This window comes from Macaca nemestrina, chromosome 14, assembly GCF_043159975.1.
Source record: "Macaca nemestrina isolate mMacNem1 chromosome 14, mMacNem.hap1, whole genome shotgun sequence".
In the NCBI taxonomy this organism is placed as follows: domain Eukaryota; kingdom Metazoa; phylum Chordata; class Mammalia; order Primates; family Cercopithecidae; genus Macaca; species Macaca nemestrina.
This window is the reverse complement of record NC_092138.1, coordinates 63198655-63222720: the sequence shown is the minus strand read 5'-3', so window position 1 is coordinate 63222720 and position 24066 is coordinate 63198655. Positions and strand designations below refer to the sequence as shown.

The following is a 24066-nucleotide window of genomic DNA, read 5'->3' as shown; positions in this document are numbered from 1 at the left end:
ATCTTTTGTGTTTTAAAAATGATTTTCGGCCGGGCGCTGTGGCTCACGCCTGTAATCCCAGCACTTTGGGAGGCCGAGGTGGGCGGATCACGAGGTCAGGAGATCAAGACCATCCTGGCTAACACGGTGAAACCCCGTCTCTACTAAAAATACAAAAAAATTAGCCGAGCTGAGGCAGGAGAATGACGTGAACCCAGGAGGCGGAGCTTGCAGTGAGCCGAGATTGCGCCACTGCACTCCAGAATGGGCGACAGAGCAAGACTTTGTCTCAAAAAAAAAAAAAAAAAAAGATTTTCAGGCCGGGCGCTGTGGCTCACACCTGTAATCCCAGCACTTTGGGAGGCCGAGGTGGGCAGATCACAAGGTTGGGAGATCGAGACCATCCTGGCCAAGATGGTGAAACCCCGCCTCTACTAAAACTACAAAAATTAACTGGGCATGGTGGTACGTGCCTATAATCCCAGCTACTCTGGAGGCTGAGGCAGAAGAATCTCATGAACCAGGGAGTCAGAGGTTGCAGTCAGCTGAGATTGTGCCACTGCACTCCAGCCTGGTGACAGAGTGAGACTGTCTCAAAAAAAAAAAAAAATTTTTTTTTTTCAAGCTGAAGTGAAATCTTCCTCAGGTCTGCTCTTTCCTATTCCCCTTTTCTGTGCTTTTTTTATCTGGTGTATTTTAAAGATGACTCCTTTACACGTCAGGGCTTGTGGTGTTTAGGATGCCCATGTTCAACATCATGTAAGTATATTTAGTGGGGCATGAACCTTACTTTAGGGTGAGGCAGAAAACTAGACCTGTGATTACTTTCTACCAATTTTTTTTTTTTTGGGGGGGGTGGGGAGTCTTGCCCTGTCACCCAGGCTGGAGTGCAATGGCATGATCTCGGCTCACTGCAACCTCCACCTCTGGGGTTCAAGCAGTTCTCCTGCCTCAGCCTCCTGAGTAGATGGGATTACAGGCGCGCGCCGCCACGCCTGGCTTATTTTTTGTATCTTTTAGTAGAGAAGTGTTTTCACCATGTTGGCCAGGCTGGTCTCACTCCTGACCTCGTGATCCACCTGCCTCGACCTCCCAAAGTGCTGGGATTACAGGTGTGAGCCACCGCGCCCGGCCCCACTTTCTACCTATTTTTATGTATTTGGTGAGGTATGTTGTTTCCCTTTCCTTGACTGTAACCTGTTATTTTAACTTACTTTTTTCCTAGTAGTTCTGTTTAATTTTCTATATTTCTTGTAAAAACATAACTTGTAAAAAATAACTTTTTGTAGAACAAAGAGTATCATAAATAAGTGTAATATTCATGAGCAGAGGTTTTATAAGATTTGAGTTGATACAGAGGAAACAACTTTAGGGTGTTTTTGCAATTTGTAAGAAAGAATCTGTTTTAGCTCTTTTTCATGTTCCTCTTATCTTGGGACAGTATTTGAGCCTCGTAGGTTCTCATGTTTATTGTTCCATGCCCTATGTTCCCTGTTCAGTCTGTGGAGGCAGACGTCATTCTTGTGAGATGCCTTTTTCATGTGTGTTAATTCCACTGAGATGCCTTGTGGTTAGCACCAACCAGTTGATTTCAGTTTCTGCTCTTTTTGGGCCTACATTGCCATAACCCTTTCACTACCCAACCCACTTAAGAAAAGCCATCTTTCAAGGAACCATCTCTTTTTATCTCAGAATCATTTTGTTAATAATATAAAATGTGATAATTTCTAGTATGAAAGTTATCTTTTGGCTGGGCATGGTGGCTCACACCCGTAATCCCAACATTTTGGGCAGCCGAGGTGGGTGGATCACTTGAGGTCAGGAGTTTGAGACCAGCCTGGCCAACATGGTGAAACCCCATCTCTACTAAAAATACAAAAATTAGCCTGGTGTAGTGGTGCGCACCTGTAGTCCCAGCTACTTGGGAGACTGAGGCAGGAGAATCACTTGAACCTGGGAGATGGAGTTTGCAGTGATCTAAGATGTACCATTGCACTCCAGCCTGGGTGACAGAGCAGGACACCATCTCAAAAAGTTATCTTTAAAAAAAAAATGATTTGGGGCTGGGTGTGGTAGCTCATGCCTGTAATCCCAGTGCTCTTGGAGGCCAAAGCAAGAGGATTGCTTGAGCCCAGGAGTTGGAGACCAGCCTGAGCAACATGGCAAAACTCCATCTCTACAAAAAATACAAGAATTAGCCAGGCATGGTAGGATGCACCTATAGTCCCAGCTCCTAGGCAGACTAAGCGGGAGGATCACCTGAACCTGGGGAGGTGAAAAAAAATGTTTTTAAACATTTGTTCTTGTATGAGAGTTTGTTGTATTACCTCCCCTTTATTAAAAAATACAATAAAAGAGATCATTGTTTTTTGATTAAGCTACATGTTACAGAAAGTATAAAAAGCCACCCAGGTAATGATTTCATTTTGTAAGTTTATGTTCTCTTCTTTTCCTTATAGAATGGACATGGTGGTGGTCGAAGTCAGCAGACACTAGACAGTAAGTATACCAGCAGGCTACTCTTGTCATGGCTGGTGCCAACCAAACAGAGGAAGAAGATAGCTCAAGTGATGTGGAAAACACCAGTTGGTCAATGGCTCATTCGTTAAAAAGCAGCCCTTTTGCTTTTTTTTTTTGGACCAGGTGTTGGCTGTGGTATTATTAGAAATGTCTTAGCCACAGCAAGAGGGAGGTGATGGTCTCATATTCTTCTGCCCTAATCACACTGCACCACAAGTGCAGCATACAGTACGCATCTTAAAGATGCTTGGGCCAGGCTGGGTGGCTTATGCCCACAATCCCAGTTCTTTGGGAGGCCAAGGCAGGCAGATCGCCCAAGCTCAGGAGTTTGAGATCCCCTGGGCAACATGGTGAAACTCTGTCTCTACTAAAATATGAAAATTTAGCCGGGTGTGGTGGTGCGTGCCTGTAATCCCAGCTACTTGGAAGGCTGAGGCACAAGAATCGCTTGAGCCAGCTTGGGCTACAAAGTGAAGACTCTATCTCAAAAAAAAAAAAAAAAAAAGTACTTCTAAAGCAAAAATTACTGTTCTTGTTCAGGAAAGATAGGCTCATTGTCTTTAGGACCTGAAGGACTGTTGCTTAGAAAGAGAGATAAATGTTCACTGTGGACATTTGGGAGAAAATGAGGCCCCCTTCCAACAGCTCAGTGATTACCAAAGATAGTACAGGCGAATCCGTTAATTGCTTCTTTTTTGTAGTTGACCAGCTTGTCTGTGATTGTTTATAGTAGTTTTCTTTCTTTATTCAGGAAGGCAAATGGATGGGGAAGCCAGAAAGACACTCTTTAAATAGGATTTCCTGGGAGTGCGGATATTGAACTTAAGCAGACCGGGGTGAGCCTCAGTTGAAACTGTAATGACAGATTTGGAGCCCCAGGATTTTGGTTTGACATTTGCTGGTATTGTTGGGCTGCCAAGTCTGTTTGGAGATTCGTTGGTCATTCTGAGCTTGTTGGATGACAGAGGAACTTTTTACTCTAGCAGTGGTAGTGGCAGGTTTCTTTTGTCTAGGCATGGGTCGAGAACTGAAGTATCTGGGAAGCAGTGTACATTAACCTACTTTTCATTTCCCATACTCTCTTCTCCCTCACTTCCTCCTCTCCTTCCCTCCCCATTTTGTTTGTTTGAGAGAGGCTTCCTGTGAAGCTGTTAGCATCGTAATACAAGGCCCAGGGCGGTACCTTTTGGGGTCTTAGTTTTAGGTGAGGTTTATCTATCGTGTTTTTATACAGTTTATTTATGAACAGGTTTATATATGGAATAGACTGCCAATAAAAAGAAGGCCTCTGTAAGAACTGACCTAGGTGTAAGTTGACCCTTTCATTGCTTGTGTTTGTTTTTGACCTGCCCTTCTTTAGAGACAAGTGCTTTCCCTGGGTTTTAGAAGGGTCAAGGTTGCTCCTCTTTCCTAACTGGAAAAGACAATGATGTTTTATTTCCAAGCACATATCTGAGTTGTATGTGTGGACAGCACTGAAACTGAGTCTTTCCACAGCTAGGATTGAGTGTCTCCACATTCTTTCTGAAGCCTACGAAGCTCATGTGTGTGCTTTGAGATTCATCTATTCAAGTACATACCAAGGAAATGCTCACTGTGCATTTGGAAATAGGTGTTGGACAGTAGATGTGTGTTCTCCTGCAGATGTTAGGTATCTGTGTCTCTATACAACATATGCCTCGACCCCTGTCTGCCTTACGTTGGCCGTGAGCATTGGTAGAGTCAGCCTGACTTGGAAGCATGTGAAGGTGGTCTCACCTGTCAGCTTTTTTCTCCCCCTTGCTGTGCCCTTTGAGGAGTTTGCCTCACATTATAATTCTACATATTAGGCTCAGCACCTGTTTTTCTTTCTGGATGCATCTATAGCTTAGGTTCCTTTAGGTGGAAAAAGTATGTTCCCATATAGGATAGATTGGATTATAAAGGTGTCATTTCCTATTCTTTGCTGCATCTTGAACACCTGAGCATGGTGTGTCCTTTGATAGTGTTGTTTGACAGACAAGGGGCTATCTGGCGACATGCTTGGCATTTTCCTGGGGAATGTAACTTTATGGACGTCTCAACGGAGGCTGACATGTCACAAGATATTGAGCATATTTTCAGATACTTAGGATTGGTTGTAGAAATAAACAGATCTGTTTCTTACAGCTACTTCGTCCGTTCCTGCTCCAAAGACAACAGGCCCTCCCTCTGCCCTCCCATCTGTGAGCTCCCTGCCCAGCACCACCTCCTGCACTGCACTTCTGCCGTCCACATCCCCACACACTGGCGACCTGAGCAGCAGCCCTCTCTCTCAGCTTAGCAGGTATGGGGAAGGTGTGGGCCCAGAGTGAGAAGTACCTTGGGGCAAAGTCCTGGAGCTCCTGTAGAAGGCTGCTTCCATGAACAGAGCACACTTGTTGTCTCTGACATGATGTCCCGAGCTTTTGCGTTACAACTGTAGCTTAGGTTTGGGCCAGGCTGTGCCTTAAAACCACCAGATAGGGAAACCTTGCCTGCTTGGACGGCCTCTACTGGCACAGAGCACTGGGTCCCCTGGGAGTAGGGTGAGGCCAGCAGCTCCCTCCTACCTGACTTCACCCTCCAGAGGGTGCCTGAGCCTAGACTCTCTGGGCATTGCTGGGCCCGTGTCTGTGAGGTGGAAGGAGAATGATGGATTTCTGAGCAGGTGTCTGGCCTGAACTTTCCATGGCTGAAGAAGCAATGTTATTAGAACAAGGTGGAGGAAAATGGGCGGGGTTGCTACCTCTGTCTTCTGAGGAGTGTTCTCCATCACTCTTTAACCAGGAGCAAAAGTGGGTTTGATGGGAATTGGCATGTGGAGTTGAGCATAGGAACTTTGATCCCTCATTCACAGATTGAATGGGGTTGTCAAGGATGACTGTGTTCTTAGTACAACTCTGTCTTGACTTTTGGCATCTGAGGAGCAAGTGGATGTCATTGAGGGAAGCTGGCTCTGGAGTTTTCCAGACCTCATGGCAAGTCATTCTCATCCACCAGGACCCCATCACTGGGCTCTTTGGGGATAAGGAATGAGGAGGGGTCTGAAGCCGGTCCTTCGCTAGGGACTAGGGACAAGTTTGAATCTAGCTCACTGAGCCACGTGGGTCTTGTTCATCTGGAATCACTTGTTCAGGTGGACATACGGCACTCTGTTTTGTCTTCTAGTTCGCTCTCCAGCCACCAGAGCAGCCTCTCCTCTGCGCACGCAGCCCTCTCCTCGAGCACGTCACACACAGTAAGTGTCTGCGCGGCTTCCTTTTCCTCCACCATGCTTAGGGAGCCTGGAGCTTAGTCAGATGCAGCTGGAGCTTCAGTCTGATTTTTAGTATCTGATAATCTAGAGTTGCTTGGCGGAAATGTCTTGATGGCATGATCTGGTTCGAGTCTCCGATTTCCTGGGCACCATCTGGGGGACATCTTGCTTTCTAAGTTTGTAGCACCTGGGAAGAATCGTTGCTCCAGTCCTCATCTGTCATTGGCAGGACTGTCAGGTGGTGACCTTGCTCCCACGAATTTGCTGTTTGATCTTTCCTTGTGCCTTTTTTCCTGACTCAGAGGCAGAGATTGTGAGAAGGGCGATGTTAGAGAAGGGAGTCTAGAGGGTGGAAGCAAACATGCACTGCCAAGAAGCCAAACAGGAGGCCGGAGTGGGAGCACCAGCTGGGAAGTGTCCTCATATGCCAAAGAGTAGCCCTAGATTATGGTCATTGAGGTGTGGCTCAGTGGATCGTGGAGCTGTGAGCATGGTTTTAAGTGGTAGGTGTCAGCCAGATTGTGGTGGCTTGCGGAGTGAATGGCAGTGAGATGGAGATGATGAGGCGGATTGTAGAGGGCATCCAATGAAAACTTAGGAGAGGCTGGAACGTCTATTGGGAGGATAGAAAGGTGCCTGGATTAACAAAATGTCCATGCTCCTGGACAGCAGGAGGTGTTGGGTGAGGTTGGAGTAGGCAGGTCCACAGGCCGAGAGGAAGGATTAGGGTGCAGACGAACAGAGGAGGCAGGAAACTGATATGAACTTGGGGTCCTCTGAAGAAGGCAGCAGCTCACTAGCAGAGTGAGGTGGTGGAAAAGGGACGTCCTGTCCTTTCCTCTGGATCTGGCTAATGCTGTGGCTTTCACACGCTGATGTTCCAAGTCAAACCTTACACAGAATCTTTTATAAAACACACAAACTGCCACTTTCAAAGTAGAGCACAGTGTGGACACCTCTGCCTGTCCCCCTGCCCCTGCCCTTGCCCTCTGTGGCTCATGGGAGCCGTGAGCTGACCTCAGCAGGAGCGCCATGGGGCTGCCCTCTGTGTCTGTGCCACTGCTGCCTGGGAGCCCAGTGCTCCTGCACTCATGGTGAGCTGCACTCTCCATCTCCTCAAAAAAAACTCCAGATCATGTATTCCAACCTGCCACAGCCAGAATCGCCTCATCCAGTGGGTTCCATACTTTGTCAGCATGACAGAACTGTGACATTGCTAATACAGTTGTCCCTCCATATTTGCGGGGGATTCGTTCCAGGACCGCTGCCTACACCAAAATCTGCACATTCTCAAGTCGCACAGTTGCCCCTGCAGAACCCATCTCTAGGAAAAGTCAGGCTTCCAAATATGTGTGTTTTCAAATTATGCATGCCTGCATTGGGTTGAAAAAGAAATCTGCCTGTAAGTGGACCCATGCATTTCGAACCTGTTGTTCAGCCGTCAACTGTTTGTTATAATATTTCATCTTAAAAGTTATAGAAAGATAGACAATGAAAAGTGTTTTCTTTTTTTTCTTTTTTTGAATTGTTTAAAAATAGATTTTATTTAAGCCAGAATAAGAATGCAAAATAATCATGAAAGAAATTTTGTGCCTGGGTTGACCACAGGAATATGTGATTTTTTATTATTTGCTTTTGGTATAGCATTTATAAAGTCACAACAAACTTGGGAAAAAAAGTGACATTCTGAAGTTCAAAAATTTTACTATGTTCTACAAATCTTTTATTATTAATAATAGATCATCCTTCAATAATTAATAGAAACTTAATTATTTGAATAAAAGTTTTGAATATAAAATTAAGTTTTTTGAATATAAGAACTTTTTCTTATATTCAGTTTTGAACCTAAATGTCTAATCACAGAGTACTATTTAGAAAAACTCTGGTAGGTATATTTTATGGCATGCAGGGACATAGCTATCAGGGACAGAACGGCTTAGAGATAAAAATACAGACTCTGGAACCAGACTGCTTGGGTTTGTGTGCCTGCTCTGTCCTTACTCCCTGTGTAAAAACGGGCAGGTCAATTAACTAACTTCTATGTGCCTCTGTTTATCTTTTTAATCTGGAAAACTGAGATGATAATATATACTTCATAGTCATGGCATGGCTGTGAACATTAACTGTTAACATATGTAAAATGTTTCAAATGGTAACTGACATACGATGAAAGTATAAAGCTTTACTTTTTGAAATAAAAATTTTAAATGTTATACAAAACATTAATAAATTACATAGTGTACAATGTTAGGCAATAAAAACAGGGTACATAATTAGATATGATGTATGATTGAATTGGCTTTTCAAATAGGTTTAAAACAATCCCCATATAGAAAATGAATGTCTACCAGAAAAATTATAGCTTAATAAGAATTTATATTGCAACCTAAATTAGTGTTTGTTTTACTCAGTAGATTTGGTATTCCAACTTCTAATTTGCAAGTAGCCCAAAATATTCCTTTTTCCCCTGTAAAAGTGAATTCCACAGCTCTGCAGAAGCCCTGGGCTTGGCTGGGGCAAGGACCTCTCAGTGACTCTCTGCAGGCCCACCCCTTGCAGCAGGCTCAATTCTGATGTGTCATGGACATTCTGGCCTCTAGAGAAAAATCAAAACTGCAAATTTTAAATTGGAAAAAAAGCCAAAAGTCAAACATATCCCTTGATCTACTTCTGCTATTCTTGTCAATTTACAATGAAAAGATTTTCTGTCTCTCATCTACTTGGCTCTACCTTTACATTTTCTCAATCCTTTAGATGATTTTTCTTTTAATAAATAGAAGTCTAAACATGCAGTGCGTACACATAGTCTTTTTGCCATTATCATCTGCCCTTTTTTTTTGAGATGGAGTCTCACTCTGTTGCCCAGGCTGGAGTCCAGTGGCGCAGTCTCGGCTCACTGCAAGCTCCACTTCCCAGGTTCAAGTGATTCTCCTGCCTCAGCCTCCTGAGTAGCTGGGGTTACAGGTACACACCACCACGCCCAGCCAATTTTTGTATTTTTAGTAGAAACGGGGTTTCACTATGTTGGTCAGGCTGGTCTCGAACTCCTGACCTCGTAATCCACCCGCCTCAGCCTCCCGAAGTGCTGGGATTACAGGCGTGAGCCGCTGCGCCGGCCATTATCTGCCCTTTTTATCATTTTCTCTTGGTACATAAATGAGAGTATTTTATGTACAGTGTCCTTCAAATTTTTTCCCCACTTGTGTATCCCCACAAGTGTATTTTGATGTTTCCATGTTGAAACATAAGGGTTTTGTTGTTGTTGTTGTTTTTCCCCACAGTTCTGCTTTAGGGTCGTTTTCAGTCTTGATACTACAGAGAATGTTGCATTTGATAACCTACCTATGTTGTTTCATGTGTGTAGCTGTATGTAGCAGGTCAGTCCACGATATGGAACAGCAAAGCATTTGTGATTTTATACACATTTCCAGATTGCCCTGCATAGTGATTTGACCCTGTTTACCTCCCACTGGCAGTGAATAAAATGTCCTGTTACACCATTGCCTCCTCAAAATGGTGTTATTAAACATTCGTATTTTCTTAATATGTTAGCAGAAAAATGGCCCATCAGTCTAGTTTTTAATGAGATTGTACATCCTTTTTTATATATATTTGAAAACCATTTGATTTCCTTTATGTGAGTTTTTTATTTTTATTTTATTTATTTATTATTATTTTTTTGAGACCGAGTTTTACTCTTGTGGCCCAGGCTGGAGTGCAGTGGCGCAATCTTGGCTCACTGCAGCCTCCACCTCCTGGGTTCAAGCGATTCTCCTGCCTCAGTCTCCCTAGTAGCTGGGATTACAGACACATGCCACCAGGTCCAGCTACTTTTTTTATATTTTAATAGAGGCAGGGTTTCACCATGTTGACCAGGCTGGTCTCAAACTCCTGACCTCAGGTGATCCACCTGCCTCCGCCTCCCAAAGTGCTGAGATTACAGGCGTGAGCCCCCGCGCCTGGCCTATGTGAGCTATTTATATTCTTGATTCCTTTTCTTGTCAGGTCTTTGGTCTCTGTTTCTGTATTAGGGAGCCCTTCGTGATGGGAAGTATAGGGATTTTTCCCTAAGTTTGCTGTTTATGATTTTTTTTTTTACAGAGATCTATGTATTTTCTTCCATTTTCTCATAGTTAGATCTTTATCACTCTCCATCCGTACTTAAAGGAAATTTAAGTATCTTCTCCTGCCTTTGCTTCTCTGGGCCCATCCATCAATGGGGAGTTGACTGCATAGACCCCATTGGATGGACTGAGCGAGGCCTTTAAAATTGGTGTTGACCTTTTAATCCAGCAGGTTGATGTCCTCCCAGTTCTGGAAGGTCAAGGCCAGAGACAGGAACCCTGTCGGGCAGCTAAGGGAGAAGAGACTTGCCGGATGACTCTTTGAGTCCCTTTCAGCAAGTGAGCACCTAGTTCCCTAGTGAGCTTCTCTTAGCGATGGGGAGTGTTTATTTTTCCTTCTGAGACTAAAAGGCTATATATATCCAAGTACACTTGCGAGCATTGGTCAGAGCTGTTCCAGATTTCTGTGGCAGGTGGTGGGGAGTCTGGCTCCTCGCTAAGGAGAGGACCTAGATGGCGGGCAGGCCGTTGCATCCTTTGCCCTTTTCCTGGTGGGGCTCTCTCCAGCCTAGTCCTGCCCATCTGTGCTGGAGGAATAAGATGCCTTGGAGCCCCAGGAAACCATGTTTTTGGCTGTCTTTACCTTGGTGAATCTGTTCTGATGTTAGCTCCTTAAAGCCAGTACCCAGGTGGGTAGTGACCTGTGGGCATGGGATGGCGCGAAGAGTTAGTCTGCGGAGGCAGGTTGGGTCCTTCTCCTGGGCCCTTCCTGTTGTTTGGCTTTTGCTCTACGAGTTTATATGCTGCTTTCTATGCCCTGGTTTGGAGACTGGTCTCCCTCTTACAGAGCTTTTCCTCCCTTTTTTGGAACTTGCTTTGCCCACCTAGGTGTACCTCTCCCACCTACCCACTCGGAGCTTGAAGTTCTTCATAGGACCCTGTTGCTAGGGTTGGGCAGCTGGGCGGGGCTCCTGGAACTTGGGGCTGATGGAGCGTCCGCTGGTTCACTCTTTCTTCCCAGGGGCACCTTGTCAAGCAGGCATAGTGGCAGGCCATGCCCTTTTAGGTGGGCCCTGGTGAGGCGTTGGTGGACTGAAAGATGTCACCAGGTTTTGGAGCAAAGGCCTCTCTCGGCCTCCTGTTGTTTCCAGAGCACAGTGGCTGAGAATCCCAATAGAAGGGAAACCTCCAAAAGATTGAGACTTGCACTGGGCTTCCTGTGGCCTATGCTCGCCTCTTCTCAGACTGTTTGCTTTGCTCTGAGATAGGTACTTGTCCCATATTCAGATAGTCTGTATTCATTTATGATCCAAAGTTATCTTGGGATTTCTATGCCCTCATTTTGGATGCCAATGCATGAGCAGCTTGAAGGATTTTTACAGAGTTGTGGTCATTAGAGCTTAATGTTAATAGTTTTGATGTTCAGTTTATGTATTGTATCCTGATGGCTGGAACCAGCGGCTGTGTGAGGGGCCACAGTGAGCACTGAGCATGGTGCCTCTCACCTTAAGGGAGCCTGGGTAGCTACATCATCACCTGCCTGCTCAGCCTTGAGACAATGGGCCCAAGCCCCAGGCCAGTCTCTCCCAAGCACCCTCCTCCTCTGCCTCCAGATCCATGTGTCCTGGCTTTTCTTTTGCCAGCATGCCAGTGTGGAGAGCGCCTCTTCCCTCCAGTCCTCAGCCAACTTCTCCACGGCAGCGACCTCCGTCTCGAGTTCCACATCCTCAGGCGTCAGCCTGTCCAGTAGCATGAACACCGCGAACAGCCTCTGTCTGAGTGGGACCCCCACGAGTGCATCCAGCAGCAGTAGCAGGGCCGCACCCTTGGTGACCTCAGGTATGTGCTCCAGAGGCCTTTCCTGCCCACCCCTGAGCCCCTCAAAGGTGTCTGCTTGGCGTCCCAGGAAGGCAGTGCAGGTGTCAGGAGAGTCTCAGTCCTGCCAGGTGTGCTGTGTGTTCCATTGACCTTGAGGCCTGATCTCCCCACCCCTGATGGGGATGAATTCTCCCTGGCAGGATTCCTGGCCTCTGTGTGCTTCTAGCTTTCCAATCTTTCCTCTCTGTTCTTCCCTGGAGCCAAGTTGACATGGTGACTTAGAGGGGCCAGGGACGACTTATTGTGGGCTCCTCGACTGCAGACCTAGGCTGTCGGTAGGCCCAGCAGACTATGATTTGATAGTTGCTGCTAAAACCCACTTTGAACTCATCCTGTTCCTCTCCTGGCACTGCATGGCTTCCTTGCCCTTTTTGGAGGAGGCAGATTCTTTTTATATTTCTCTTTGCTCATTGCAGTGGGACCTTAGGGACTGGGGGAAAGGGGCTGCTTTTGTCTGGGCCCAGAACTCTCTGACGTTGAAACCTCAGTGTGGTAGCCGGGCTTTCTGTCTCCCCTTCACTGCTTTGTAGAATGACCCTCTGCCTCATTCGGCCACTGCCCTTCTTTGAACCCATCTAGGGTAGCTCAGTGACTGTACCTCCTCCTGAAGCAGCTGAGGACTCGCACTCTTTGTGGTGACTACCTCACTCCATTTGATTTTTCCCTCTATACAGGCAAAGCACCTCCAAACTTGCCTCAGGGGGTGCCTCCCCTGCTGCACAACCAGTACCTCGTAGGTCCTGGAGGACTGCTTCCTGCCTACCCGGTGAGTGCTTGGTTGAACTCCTGGCCTGCCCAGCTCCCCTGGCCTCAGGGGCTGGCACCTGGCAGGAGCCTGGCATTGGGCCCAGGTTGCCCACCTCGAGCTGCCCTTCCATCCCTGAGCCCCCCGTCTCTGCCCTGCTGAGCCCTGTGGTCTTCTTCCATCTAGACTCCGTGAAGGCAGGACCTGTTCCCATAACAGCTGATCCAGATCCCATTCCCGGGTGTGTTACAGCCCCGCAACCTTGTTTTGACTCCTAGATGGACCTGGGCTTCCCAGGGGGTGGTATGTGGTTCCTAAAATACACGTTCTGGTTCTCACACAGATCTATGGCTATGACGAGCTCCAGATGCTGCAGTCACGGCTGCCAGTGGTGAGTGGGGTGTGGACTGGTCGGAGCAGAGGGTTCAGAATCTTTTACATGTCCCCCCTCTTGTGGTCTTGGCTGCCACCCTGTCTGGCCCTTGGGATCCTCTGCCTGAGGAACCTCTCAGCACCACTACTGAGAAAGCTGTTTTCATCTGGCGGTTGTGCCAGGCGTGACCATAGCTTTGGCACAGAATGTCCGGTGCTCATCCCTAGGAAACATGAAGGCCTTTGGGACCTGGGGCTCTGGTAGGCCATGCCCCCTGCTAAATGTTGGTGCTTAATAATCTTCCCTCTTTCATCTTGTTTTCTCTCTTCCTCTCTTTTTTAAAAAGAAAACCCATATGACACAAGACATGGAGGTTGCTTGCTTGGCCCTAGAGTTTTATAATGTCTTCCTTTTCCTCAGAGTACCATATAGCGTCTTTGGTCTGAGGTGGCCAGTGACTGCTCTTCTGCCATCAGCTGAATGAGTGGCTTGAGCTGATGGTCTTTAAGATCTCTTCTAGGTCTGGCCTCCCATCTAGATTTGTGAGAATGCCTGCCCTGGGACGTCCCTGTTGGTTGCAGCCTTACTCTGAGGCCAGGGTTGCCTCTTTATTCTGACCGTTGGTGCCAGAACGCAGTGTGGGCCTTTCCAGGGATAGCCACATGAACACAACTGTGGGGACAGAAGGCAATAGAGCCGCTCCTTGCCCTGCCCATGGGCAGGACTTCCTCCTGGGAGCCACTCTCTTCTTGCTCTGCCATTTCCCGGGGCACTTGTCAGAGAGTTGCAAGCAGTTTGGACACCCGTGTCCACCCCTGCTGGATACAATCTTTCCTGTTCCTGGAGGAAGAGGCTTTCTCCCTTGTGCAGTGCCGCCTTCTCATTCTTCCCTGTTGGAGTTGCCCCCTTCTCTGCCGGACCACAAAGAGCTGATGGAGCTGCTCTTGTTTCGAAAGAGTAGCCTTTTCCACTGGCTGGCCATGTTTCCAGAAGCAGAGGCCCAGCCTGGGAGCTGAGCAGCTTCTCCCCACTGCAAACCAGTGGCCCTTTAATCTGCGGGCCAAAGACCCAGAGTGCAGGAGGTGGTGCTGAGCCCCGGGATTCCTCCTGCTTCAGGGGCTGTCCATGGTCTCCACACGTATTCAAAGCACTCTTTTGGCTTTTATCACTTTGTGCCTTAGAGAAAACACCCTCTGGAGCCCACCTTTTGAGATATGTTGCTCTTTCTATCCCTCGAGTTTTTTGTTCACCTCTGCTGCTTGTGAGCCTGGTTCCCGCCTGGAGATTTCTCATGTTCTGTGAAAGGGCTCCCCCTTCTGGGCTTTCTCTACTCCCGTCCTCAGTTGTGCAGCTCTGTGCATTCCCAGCTCTGCCTCCCCTGGGGGTTCTAGGCTGCTGTGGGTTTCCGGAAGGTTTCCTGGAGGGTGTAAGTGCCATTCCCAGCCAGGATGGCTCCTTTCTGGCCATGATCGGGCACAGCCCAAGGGCTTTCCCTGTCCTCAGGGGCCAGGTGTGTCGGGAGTGCGAGGCCCTGGATGGTGAGTGAGGGTCAGGTGAGGCCTCTCCTCCTCCACGAAGTTCCACTGTGTTTTGCTGTCTCTGTCTCCACACTGTGTTGTATCTGCCATACTTCCCTCAAGTCCTAGGCCAGGGGTGTCCAATGTTTTGGCTTCCTTGGGCCACATTGAAAGAATTGTCTTAGGCCACACATAAAATACACTCACATTAAAGATAGCTGATGAGCTTTAAAAGATTTGCAAATTTCATGTTTTAAGAAAGATGAATTTGTGTTGGGCCACATTCAAAGCTGTCACGGGCCGTGGGTTGGACAAGCTTATCCTAGACCATGTCAGTGTTTTCAGAGCAGTGTAGGTGGTGACAGGCCAGTTCCGGGCTTCACCTGGGGTCCTGCTCATTCCTGTGCCTACCTGGCACTGCCCCCTGTCCCCCCTTAAACCTTTCAGGCCCTTGTACTTCTGTTGCCCCCTTTTTTGGGGCTGCTCTGTTTAGTCAGCTTTCTTAGCTGCTCTGTAGTCTCTCACAGAAAAGCCAGTGAAGTGGTTCAGCCCGAGGCATTCACACAAGCATCTGCCTGTGGTGTCAGATGGATGTTTGAGGCTTGGTCTGCAGCAGCTCTGCCTGGCGAAGCTGCAGGGTTGGCTGGTCTGTGTGCTCGTGTGTTAGGCCACCTACTTGCACACTCCTCTGAGGGGCACCATTTACTTGGTGTTCCCTGGGACTGCTGGCTTTCAGGCGTGCAGTCTATTTCAGGAGTGTAGCATCACCTAAACTTTCATGGGCTGGTTCTGCTGTCCTGGGAGTCAAGCAGGGCCAGTCACTGATCGAGCCTCCCTGGTCTCTCCTAGGACTACTATGGAATTCCCTTTGCTGCACCCACAGCGCTTGCCAGCCGAGATGGGAGCCTAGCTAATAATCAGTATCCAGGTGAGTTTGCTCAGTGGATGAGGAGTGGCCCGGGGCCGGCCTAGCACAAGCTCCAAGAGCTGGGAAGCAGCAGCAACAAGGCTGAGAGAGGCCTCTTGGCAGCCTGTGCCGAGCTGGCAGCCAGACCTGTTCCTGTTTGCGGAAGCCAGCTTGGCCTTTCTCTGGTTGGAGGAAGGGCAGTGGCTGGAGTCAATGCTTTTTCCTAGGTGATGTCACGAAGTTTGGCCGTGGGGACTCTGCATCCCCTGCACCCCCTACCACACCAGCTCAGCCACAGCAGAGCCAATCACAGACCCACCACACAGCCCAGCAGCCCTTCCTGAACCCTGCACTGCCACCTGGCTATAGCTACACTGGCCTTCCCTACTACACAGGCGTGCCCAGTGCCTTCCAGTATGGCCCCACCATGTTTGTGAGTATTTCAGCGGGTGTGACTGTGTCTCCTGGCCTTGGGTTGCTGGCAGGTGGAAACCTGGGACCTATCTTCCAGCAGGGAGGGAGGGTCATGATTCCACTCCGTCTTATCTGGCCTTCAGGAACTGTTCAGGCTGGGGACAAGGTCACTTTCTCCTGCTGTGTTTAGATCCAACATGTGTTGCACTAATGAAAACACAGGTCCCCTGTGGTTGTAGGTATGTCAGCTGCTGCCTTAGGCTCTGGCAGGGGTACCTGACCAGCCTCAGCTTGCCTCTTCCTACACTAATACCTCATCTGCTTGCCCCACCAGGTCCCTCCAGCCTCAGCCAAGCAACATGGGGTGAACCTCAGCACTCCCACACCTCCCTTCCCGCAGGCCAGTGGTTATGGCCAGCATGGCTACAGTACAGGTGAGGGGTGCTCCCCAGAGAGACACACGGGGTCAGACAGGCTTGCGTGGCTCACACTTGCCTCTTATACTCTGCCACGCTAGGTTATGACGACCTGACCCAGGGGACAGCAGCAGGAGACTACTCCAAAGGTGGCTATGCTGGATCATCGCAGGCACCAAACAAGTCTACAGGTTCTGGGCCTGGCAAAGGTAGCGTTTACCTCTCCTTTCCAGGATAAGGCCTGGAGTGGTAGGCTCCTGCCTGATCCCCTATCAGGCAGGGCAACCCCTGAGTGCCCCTGGAGGTGGGGAGCCTGGAGCTGGGAACAACTGCTGTGGGGAACAACTGCTTTTCCTCCTAGGAGTATCAGTGTCTTCAAGCACCGCCGGTCTACCTGATATGACTGGTTCTGTCTACAATAAGACACAGGTGAGGGACAAAGGTGGGTTGGGTGTATAGGTTTTTGGGAGGTTACAGCCCAACCTGACCTTCACCATTGTCGTCTTTGCCCTGCAGACTTTTGACAAGCAGGGATTTCATGCAGGGACCCCTCCACCTTTCAGCCTGCCCTCAGCCTTGGGCTCCACTGGGCCCCTGGCCCCGGGAGCGGCCCCTGGCTATGCGCCCCCACCATTCCTGCACATTTTGCCAGCCCACCAGCAGCCCCACTCCCAGCTGCTGCACCACCACCTTCCGCAGGATGCCCAGGTGAGCACAGTGATGGAGGTAGCCACCCTGCTCTAGGCTAGGGGTTCTGCTCCAGCCTTGACAGCCTTCCCTTCTCCTTTTCTGCAGAGTGGCTCGGGTCAGCGCAGCCAGCCCAGCTCCCTGCAGCCCAAGTCTCAAGCCTCCAAACCTGCCTACGGCAACTCTCCATACTGGACAAACTAAATCTGGAAGAGAGGGGCGTGCTGGGGCACGGCTTATCCTGGGCAGGAGAGAACACACGAGCACATATTTGGGAGCCCAGTGCCCTTCCCTAGAATTCCCGAGACATGTGTCAGCCATGCCTCTGTGGGGAGCCTGCCTCCCAGACTGGCTATTGTATGTAATGTATTTATGTATGTATTTGTAAATGTGATAGAAGTCTGGGGGAGTTCGGGGACGGCTGCAGATGTTAGCCAGGTCTGTTCTCCCCATTCAAGCCCCTTCTCTACTGTAGCAAAATAAGTGCCCCCACCCCATCTGCCTTCAGGTCCTCTTCATAGCCTGCACTGCCCAGTGGGCCACTAGGGGCAGTCTCTGGAAGGGCTGGTTCAAGGCTGTTTGGGTATAGGGTGAGGTACCAATGAAGAATCACGACTTGTCTCACTCCTTTGGAAATTATTTGTTTTCTTTCCTGTGTAATTACTTTATACCCCTGTTTTTGAGAAACTGTTCATTTTGTCATCTGTCATGGTCTCCTTCCACCAAATCTTGATCTGGGAATAGCAGCGATATCCCTCCAGCCAACACAAATATGGGCACCTGTTTGTCTTCAAACAGCGGCTTCTAGTCTGGTCATGTCCCTGGAGACTTACTAGAGACTGGCTGACCATGAAAAAAAATAATAATCTCAGTTGTTCAGCCAGTCAGCTCCCCTTTAAAAATCAAAGATATCTCCAAGCAACACATCTCCATTCCGGTTGTCTTGAACCAGGTGGGCAACTGTTTCAGGGGTTTTCTCTTGCCCAATCCCCACCTAATAAAGTTCTGAGAGCATGCACGGTCTGTGTGGTGTGACTGAAAGGCAGCTCAGGGCAGAAGCCCTGGACTTCATAGGACTAAAGGAGACCCCACATGGTTGTAGTCTTCTGACACAGGCTATAAAGGCTTGAAATGGTTTTCCTTTTAACTGGACCGTCTTGGCCCAAATGACAATGGCTGTAAGGAGAGCTAAACCTCCTCACAGGGCCAAGGCCATGTTGATCAAAGTTAACCTGGCTTTTCTTACAGCTCCTTAAGAGACTTAGGGATAGGGCAGCTTGGGACCTTACCTAGAAAAAGGTAAGTGTCTACAAGTAAAATTAGGACTTTTATTAAATAGGGTGATCTGCCTGATCCCTGCTATTAGCAGCAATAAGTTAGTTAGGAAAACAAATGACAGTGAAAATGTTTGCCTAAGGAAAGCAGCAGAGCACCTCTCAGTCCCTCATTGATCTACTTGTATCAGCTTCCGTTTTCAGAACCAAGTTTAACAAATGGCCACGTCTATAAGGAGCTTGAAGGGATTGGGGATACACCAGGGAGGTGAGTTAGAAAGGCAGATTCCCCAGTTGTGGTTTTTGTCTAATTTTTCAGCTGAGCCCTGGCATAATCTGCAAGGTTAACAGTGATATTGAGACCACCTTTTAGTTTTCTTTAACACAAGGTAAAAAAAGAAGAGGGTCATTTCATGGGGAAGTAGCAATACAGGTATTTTATTTCACATTTTATTAGTAGACAGATGGGCAGAAAAAGACAAAATAAACCACTAAAGGGGAAGTCAACACAAAATGCATCAGATAATCTTTTCTCATAAGTTAAACTGAAGAAAAACATCTACAATTTCAGCTAAAACTATTAAAGTCAGGTGTGTCCTGCTGGTTTCAGAATAGTTGAAAATTGCATCTCTGAATCCTTTTAGTTGTAAATGTAAACCTTGTTTATCAGGATGGGAGGGGTGGAGAGTTCATTTTCAGTGGAGAGCTGCACATTTCCCCTTCCGATCGGTTTCTTACAATATGTGCCCCAAACGTAAGGAAACCAGCAAGTAAAGAAGCAGTTTGCCAGGGCAAGTGAAAGAAGGTTTCTACAAAAAAGTCTGACTAATAGAAAAGAACTCTGGAATGATAAAAGGAGAAGGGGGGAAGACTGAAAGAAGCAACAGCGGAATCATATACTTTCTCCACCCAGCCTCAAAATACACAGAACTGAAGAGCATCCAGTGAGGCCTCAATTAGAATTAAAAGGAATCTAAAAATGCAAGATTTTGAGTTCATGTCACACCAAATAATAAGCACAACTGTACATACATGGTTCCGGATTGAGCCTGAGACCTCTACTCCCAGAAGAAAAAAAAAAATTACAAACTCAAGTATTTTCCATAGGGATGTGTTCTCAGGGACAGAGCTCTGGAACCAGCCTCTGGGTTTCGTTCAGTCAGTCTAAAATACCAGAATGTCCACCTGCTAGCAAGAGACTTACCCAGTCTTCTGGAACTGATTGTACTCATCAGAGGCAAACCCAGCCCTTGACAGTTAACACCCCAAAGAACTGAAAGGTACAACCTCCACTTGGCGCTCTGGCTCCCTGAGTCAGTGTGTAACAGAGGCCAATAGGGCCTGACGGAACAGAGCTGTGCAGCAGAGCACCTTCCGCAATGCCAGGGTGCCGGGGCTGCCCTGGGAGTGAGAAGCTTTCGCAGTAAGGGGAATGAAAGGCTTAATTTTAGGGCTCCAAGAGAATAAGACCAAGCTACTGGCTGTAAACTTGCATGGGGGTTTTGGGGGAGGTAAACCAGAGCATTGTGAGAGGCTCTGGCTCCAGAAGATTTGCAGGTTAATCTGGAAGCATTACTTAAAAAGTATGGGGAGTAAAAAGGTAGTTCCAACATCTTTCTATGAGAGTTTGTGATCAGGCAACTTGACAATGTATTTCAAAGCTGCTCTGTTCCATGGATCTGACTGAAGTCACTAGATTCTGGGTGCAAGTAGCAACCCTGGCCCTGTGGAGATCACAGAGATGCTGGGACCAGGCTCAACGGTGTCCCCTAAGAGCCTTAGCTTGTTAAACAGTCCCATTTCATGCCAGACTAAACTTTTAGAGGCCGGGGAGGGCTGCTGGGAAGAAGTCATGTGTTTGGGAGTTTGAAGAGTGAAAACCCTGAGATCAGAACGAAGGAGGAGCTAAGGAAGTAAGTGTCACCTACTCTGGCCATCCTAGGATCCCTCCTGCCCCTGTCCCTAATCTGCCCTTTGGTTCTGAGTTACGAGCCAAAGGAGGAGCTGACACTAGTGCCCAGGGGTCTGAAATAGGACTATAGTCAGTCCTTGCTGCATTTGCCTTCTGTAATCTGATTTTACATTATAGCTGTTTCCTCCAAATAATGCCCTCTTATGATCTGGTGCGCCCCCATAACAACCAAAAATTACCTTCAAGTTCTGAAGTCCCTGGATGGTGAAGGCTGCTGGATCTCAATATTGATTGAAGCAACATGATTGAGATCTGGAAAATCAAAAGCTGCAGCGAGTGCATCGCAGGAAGATCTAGCCTTATCTGGCCTAAAACCTGCCTGCAGTCAACTCTCTCAGCCCTGCCACAATTTCTATGCACAATTCTGCTTGCACTCCACAGCCTAAGTATGTTGAAAGGGGAAAAAAAGTCCAGATCACATCCAATGAAGAAAGCGGTAACTCGTCTCACACACATCCAAGTTTCTCACTATCAGTATAAGCAGCTCGATGAAAACCGAAATCTTAACACATGCACCTAGGATTAATACTGAGTAATTTAAAGTGGCTACTTGAAAAAACCAAAACGTCATGGTAAGAGTGTATTTTTGATGGGAAGGCCATGCTGTTTCCTCTCCCAACAGTGGTCACCAGTAGTTTCAATTTTTTCCCCCCAGTAGTATCAACCAAACTTAGCATAGTGACTTTTAACTCTTTGTTCCCATCACTAAATCCACCCACACACACTCATCCCAACTTCCCCACTTGTCCCACTCCCTGGGGGGAAAAATAACCCTGCCTTTAAAATAAATAGCAACCAAGTGCTCAGTTCTATGTAAAGTATGAATATTTATTTCAGGCTTTCAATCCCAATTGATTTCAAAAAACAAAGTCTGATTTCTCTCCTCAGAGCAGCTGAGGCCTCCATGTTACGATGGTTTCATGGAGATTGAAGGAGCACATTTCATCAGGCTTAGCAGAAAGTCCCTGACGCCCACCATGTCCCAGCCTTAGGAAGGGAAAGAAACAGAATTCACCACCATGGGGCTGAATGAATGCACACACACTAATGTAAATGAGCAGCTAAACCTTGGCAAATTTGCTTTTTTTTTTTTTTTTTTTTCCAAGTTTGTTTTGTGGGTTTAATTCCATTTTCTTTTGCTACCCAGTATATGCAGCGCTTGTGAGCTCCCAACAGGTTCCCAGCTTTAAACACATTCAACCTCTTGAAAGACTATTGAATTCTTCAAGAATCTAAAAACAGACCAAACGTGTTTTGCTGTGAACATTCTGTAGAGACGAAGTGAGGCGGGAGTTTGGGTTGATGTTTTTTTAAAAAAGAATCAATACAGTGATGGAAGGGTAAAGAATGCAAGAATTCAGACATTCTGTGGAGGGTTACTCTCTCTCCATTAAAGGTCCATAAAAAGGAGCAAACTGAGATCCATAAGGGGAGTCAGCAGGAGCTGTGTGTGTTTCCCCACCCGCTGTGAATAGGTTTTTGCTGAGGGGCCATGGCCAGGTCCCCACTTGCTCCCCTCCCTTTGGCCTGAGACGGCAGGGCAGTACAGGGGCACTGAAGGAGCACGTCACGACTCCTCATTCCCAGAATCATCATCATCATAACAGTCGGCATCTTCCTCCTCCTCATCTTCATCATCAATGTCGTCGTCATACAAGTCGTCGTAAAGCAAATCTGAGCTGTTGTCATTGGAAGGCACTTTAGTTTTGATGCAGTATTCCGCCAGGGTTGTGGGGACCTTCACTCCATCCTTTTCTGCTTCGGCCTTAGTGGCTGAAACTTGTTTCCTGAAGGGAGGGTGACAAGAAGTGGTTTATGGTAAGTCATTGTTTTGAGACAGATTTATAATTGGCCTTAAATAGTCAATATTACTTATGACTCAGCTCTCCAAAATTCAGTATCTGCCTGAAAGCATCTGACAGATACCCTGTACTACACCAAATGCTTTCAACCCACTGGGTACAATTTTGAAGTAAACTTTGACTTTTTAGGGGGGGAAATAACACTGTTAACATCGAGGGAGTTTAAAGCAGTGGATCAGTTAATAGCCAGAATCACCTCGTCAGCTGGCTGTCCTCCACTTCATGTAAGGGCCAGTAGGTTGGCGACTAAGAATCAGAACAGGCATTGACTTAGTGGACGGAATGTTATGCTTTGTTGTTTGCAGGTGTGAAGCACAGGGATAACTACTAGAATAAGAAGAGATAATAGAAGGACTAATATCCTACTGGGGATAGATCGTAAGATTGCGTATGCGAATAAAAAGTGCCACTCTGATTTAATGTGGGGTGGGGTGCTTAGGGGGTTGGCTAGTGTTAAGAGTTTTGGCCTAGTCACCTCACCACCAAACTCATGTGCCCCAACAATTCTTAATTATCCTCTTAATTTTCACTTATAGTAAAATTCAAATGCCTTACGCCAGATTCCAAAGTCTTGCACAACCCACTCTTCCCCACCTGAGACGGAGTCTCGCTCTGTCACTCGGACTGGAGTGTAGTGGCGCGATCTCAGCTCACTGCAACCTCGACCTCCCAAGGTTCAAGCAATTCTCCTGCCTCAGTGTCCCCAGTAGTTGGGATTACAGGCTCCCACCACACTTGGCTAAATTTTATACTTTTAGTATAAAATTTAGGACGGGATTTCACCATGTTGGCCAGGCTGGTCTCAAACTCCTGATCATGATCTGCCCAGCTCAGCCTCCCAAAGTACTGGGATTACAGGCATGAGCCACCGTACCCGGCCACACAACCCACTCTTATATTTTCTCCAGCCCTTCAACACGTTCACCCTGGTCTTTTTTTGGTATCTCAGACACACCTTGTTGATTTTTCTGTCTGGACCAGTTGCTCTTCCCCTGCCCCACACATGCCTGGCTCCTTCTTGTCATTTGGAATGAAGGCCTCAGATATTAAAGCTTAAATATCACCTTAGAGAAGGCCTGGCCTCATGACCCAATTTAAAGCAGCCATCTAGTCATTCTTTCACATTATCCACTTAGCACTGTCTAGTATTTTTTGCTTGCTCACTCTTCTGTCTCCACATATTTCAGTGTGAGCGTAAATGTCTTTCTTAGTCCCTTCTATTTCCCCAGTCAGTGCCTAGCACATAGCCTGGCACATAAGAGATGGTGCAATAAATACTGATTGTATGAATGAACAGAACAATAAATTGTTTCCTTCAACAATTATAAAAATTTGAGTCGACTAGACCACTCTTCCTGATCTTCCTAATGTCAATCTCTTAGCTGTGCTTGAAGCTTTTCTTCTGTTGCCTTGCTTTGCATACTGATGGTCCTGAGGCTTCTGGGCTTGTCTCCACACTCAGCATGCTCCCTGGGACATCATCTCTGTTCCCATAATTTTAACCACGACTCCCTTTATGCTGACATCTCTTGGCTTATATAAACAAATACCTTTAGGAAGCCTCTGTCCCGATGTTCCATATGCAGAGGTAGACTGCATATGCATTTTCTACCTCTATGGCCAGTTTCTCCCATTTTACATCTCTGAATAAATGAGCATCGCTTCTTAAAATATAAATCTCACTCCAAAGACCTATTGCTTTACAACTTAAATATCTGTCCTCTCATCCCCATTACTACTGCCTCAGTTTAGTCCATGTTGGTCCCCTGGCCAATTTACTTTTTTTTGTTTGTTTTTTTTGAGACAGGGTCTCCCAGTGTCACCCAGGCTGGAGTGCAGTGACGCAATCTCAGCTCATTGCAACCTCTGGATTCAGGGCTCAAGCAATCCTCCCACCTCAGACTCCCAATAGCTGGGATTACAGGTATAACCCACCATGCCTGGCTAATTTTTTTGTAAAGATTAGATTTTGCCACATGGCCCAGGCTTGTCTCGAACTCCTGGGCTCAAACGATTTGCCTGCCTCGGCCTCCCAAAGTGCTGGGATTACAGGCATGAGCCATTGTCTTTTTTTTTTTTTTTTGAGACGTAGTCTTGCTCTGTTGCCCAGGCTGGAGTGCAGTGGTGCGATCTCAGCTCACTGCAACCTCTGCCTCCCGGGTTCAAGTGATTCTCCTGCCTCAGCCTCTGAAGTAGCTGGGA

The 24066-nt window shown here is 47.4% G+C and overlaps 2 protein-coding genes and 1 non-coding gene across 6 annotated transcripts in view; 2 read left to right on the top strand and 1 right to left on the bottom strand.

Annotated features, from left to right (window-relative positions):
- The window catches only part of LOC105485672 (ubiquitin associated protein 2), a 138388-nt gene extending 118918 nt beyond the window's left edge, over positions 1-19470 (top strand). For all 3 annotated transcript variants that reach the window (XM_011748011.3, XM_071077921.1, XM_071077920.1), the window contains 13 exons: positions 2439-2478; positions 4648-4804; positions 5668-5737; positions 11463-11658; positions 12372-12463; positions 12786-12833; positions 15182-15260; positions 15467-15672; positions 15988-16087; positions 16171-16278; positions 16431-16498; positions 16586-16777; positions 16865-19470. In XM_011748011.3, the coding sequence (XP_011746313.1) occupies positions 2439-2478; positions 4648-4804; positions 5668-5737; positions 11463-11658; positions 12372-12463; positions 12786-12833; positions 15182-15260; positions 15467-15672; positions 15988-16087; positions 16171-16278; positions 16431-16498; positions 16586-16777; positions 16865-16960 (1452 nt within the window). In that variant the 3' untranslated portion in view covers positions 16961-19470. The remainder of the gene's footprint in view (positions 1-2438; positions 2479-4647; positions 4805-5667; positions 5738-11462; positions 11659-12371; positions 12464-12785; positions 12834-15181; positions 15261-15466; positions 15673-15987; positions 16088-16170; positions 16279-16430; positions 16499-16585; positions 16778-16864) is intronic.
- LOC112427411 (small nucleolar RNA SNORD121A) lies at positions 3914-3994 on the top strand. Its single transcript, XR_003018951.1, has one exon. It is a non-coding gene; the product is annotated as a small nucleolar RNA SNORD121A (small nucleolar RNA).
- A 1339-nt stretch (positions 19471-20809) lies between the features above and the next one.
- The window catches only part of LOC105485670 (ubiquitin conjugating enzyme E2 R2), a 118676-nt gene continuing 115419 nt past the window's right edge, over positions 20810-24066 (bottom strand). For both annotated transcript variants that reach the window (XM_011748009.3, XM_011748010.3), the window contains one exon: positions 20810-21789. In XM_011748009.3, the coding sequence (XP_011746311.1) occupies positions 21570-21789 (220 nt within the window). In that variant the 3' untranslated portion in view covers positions 20810-21569. The remainder of the gene's footprint in view (positions 21790-24066) is intronic.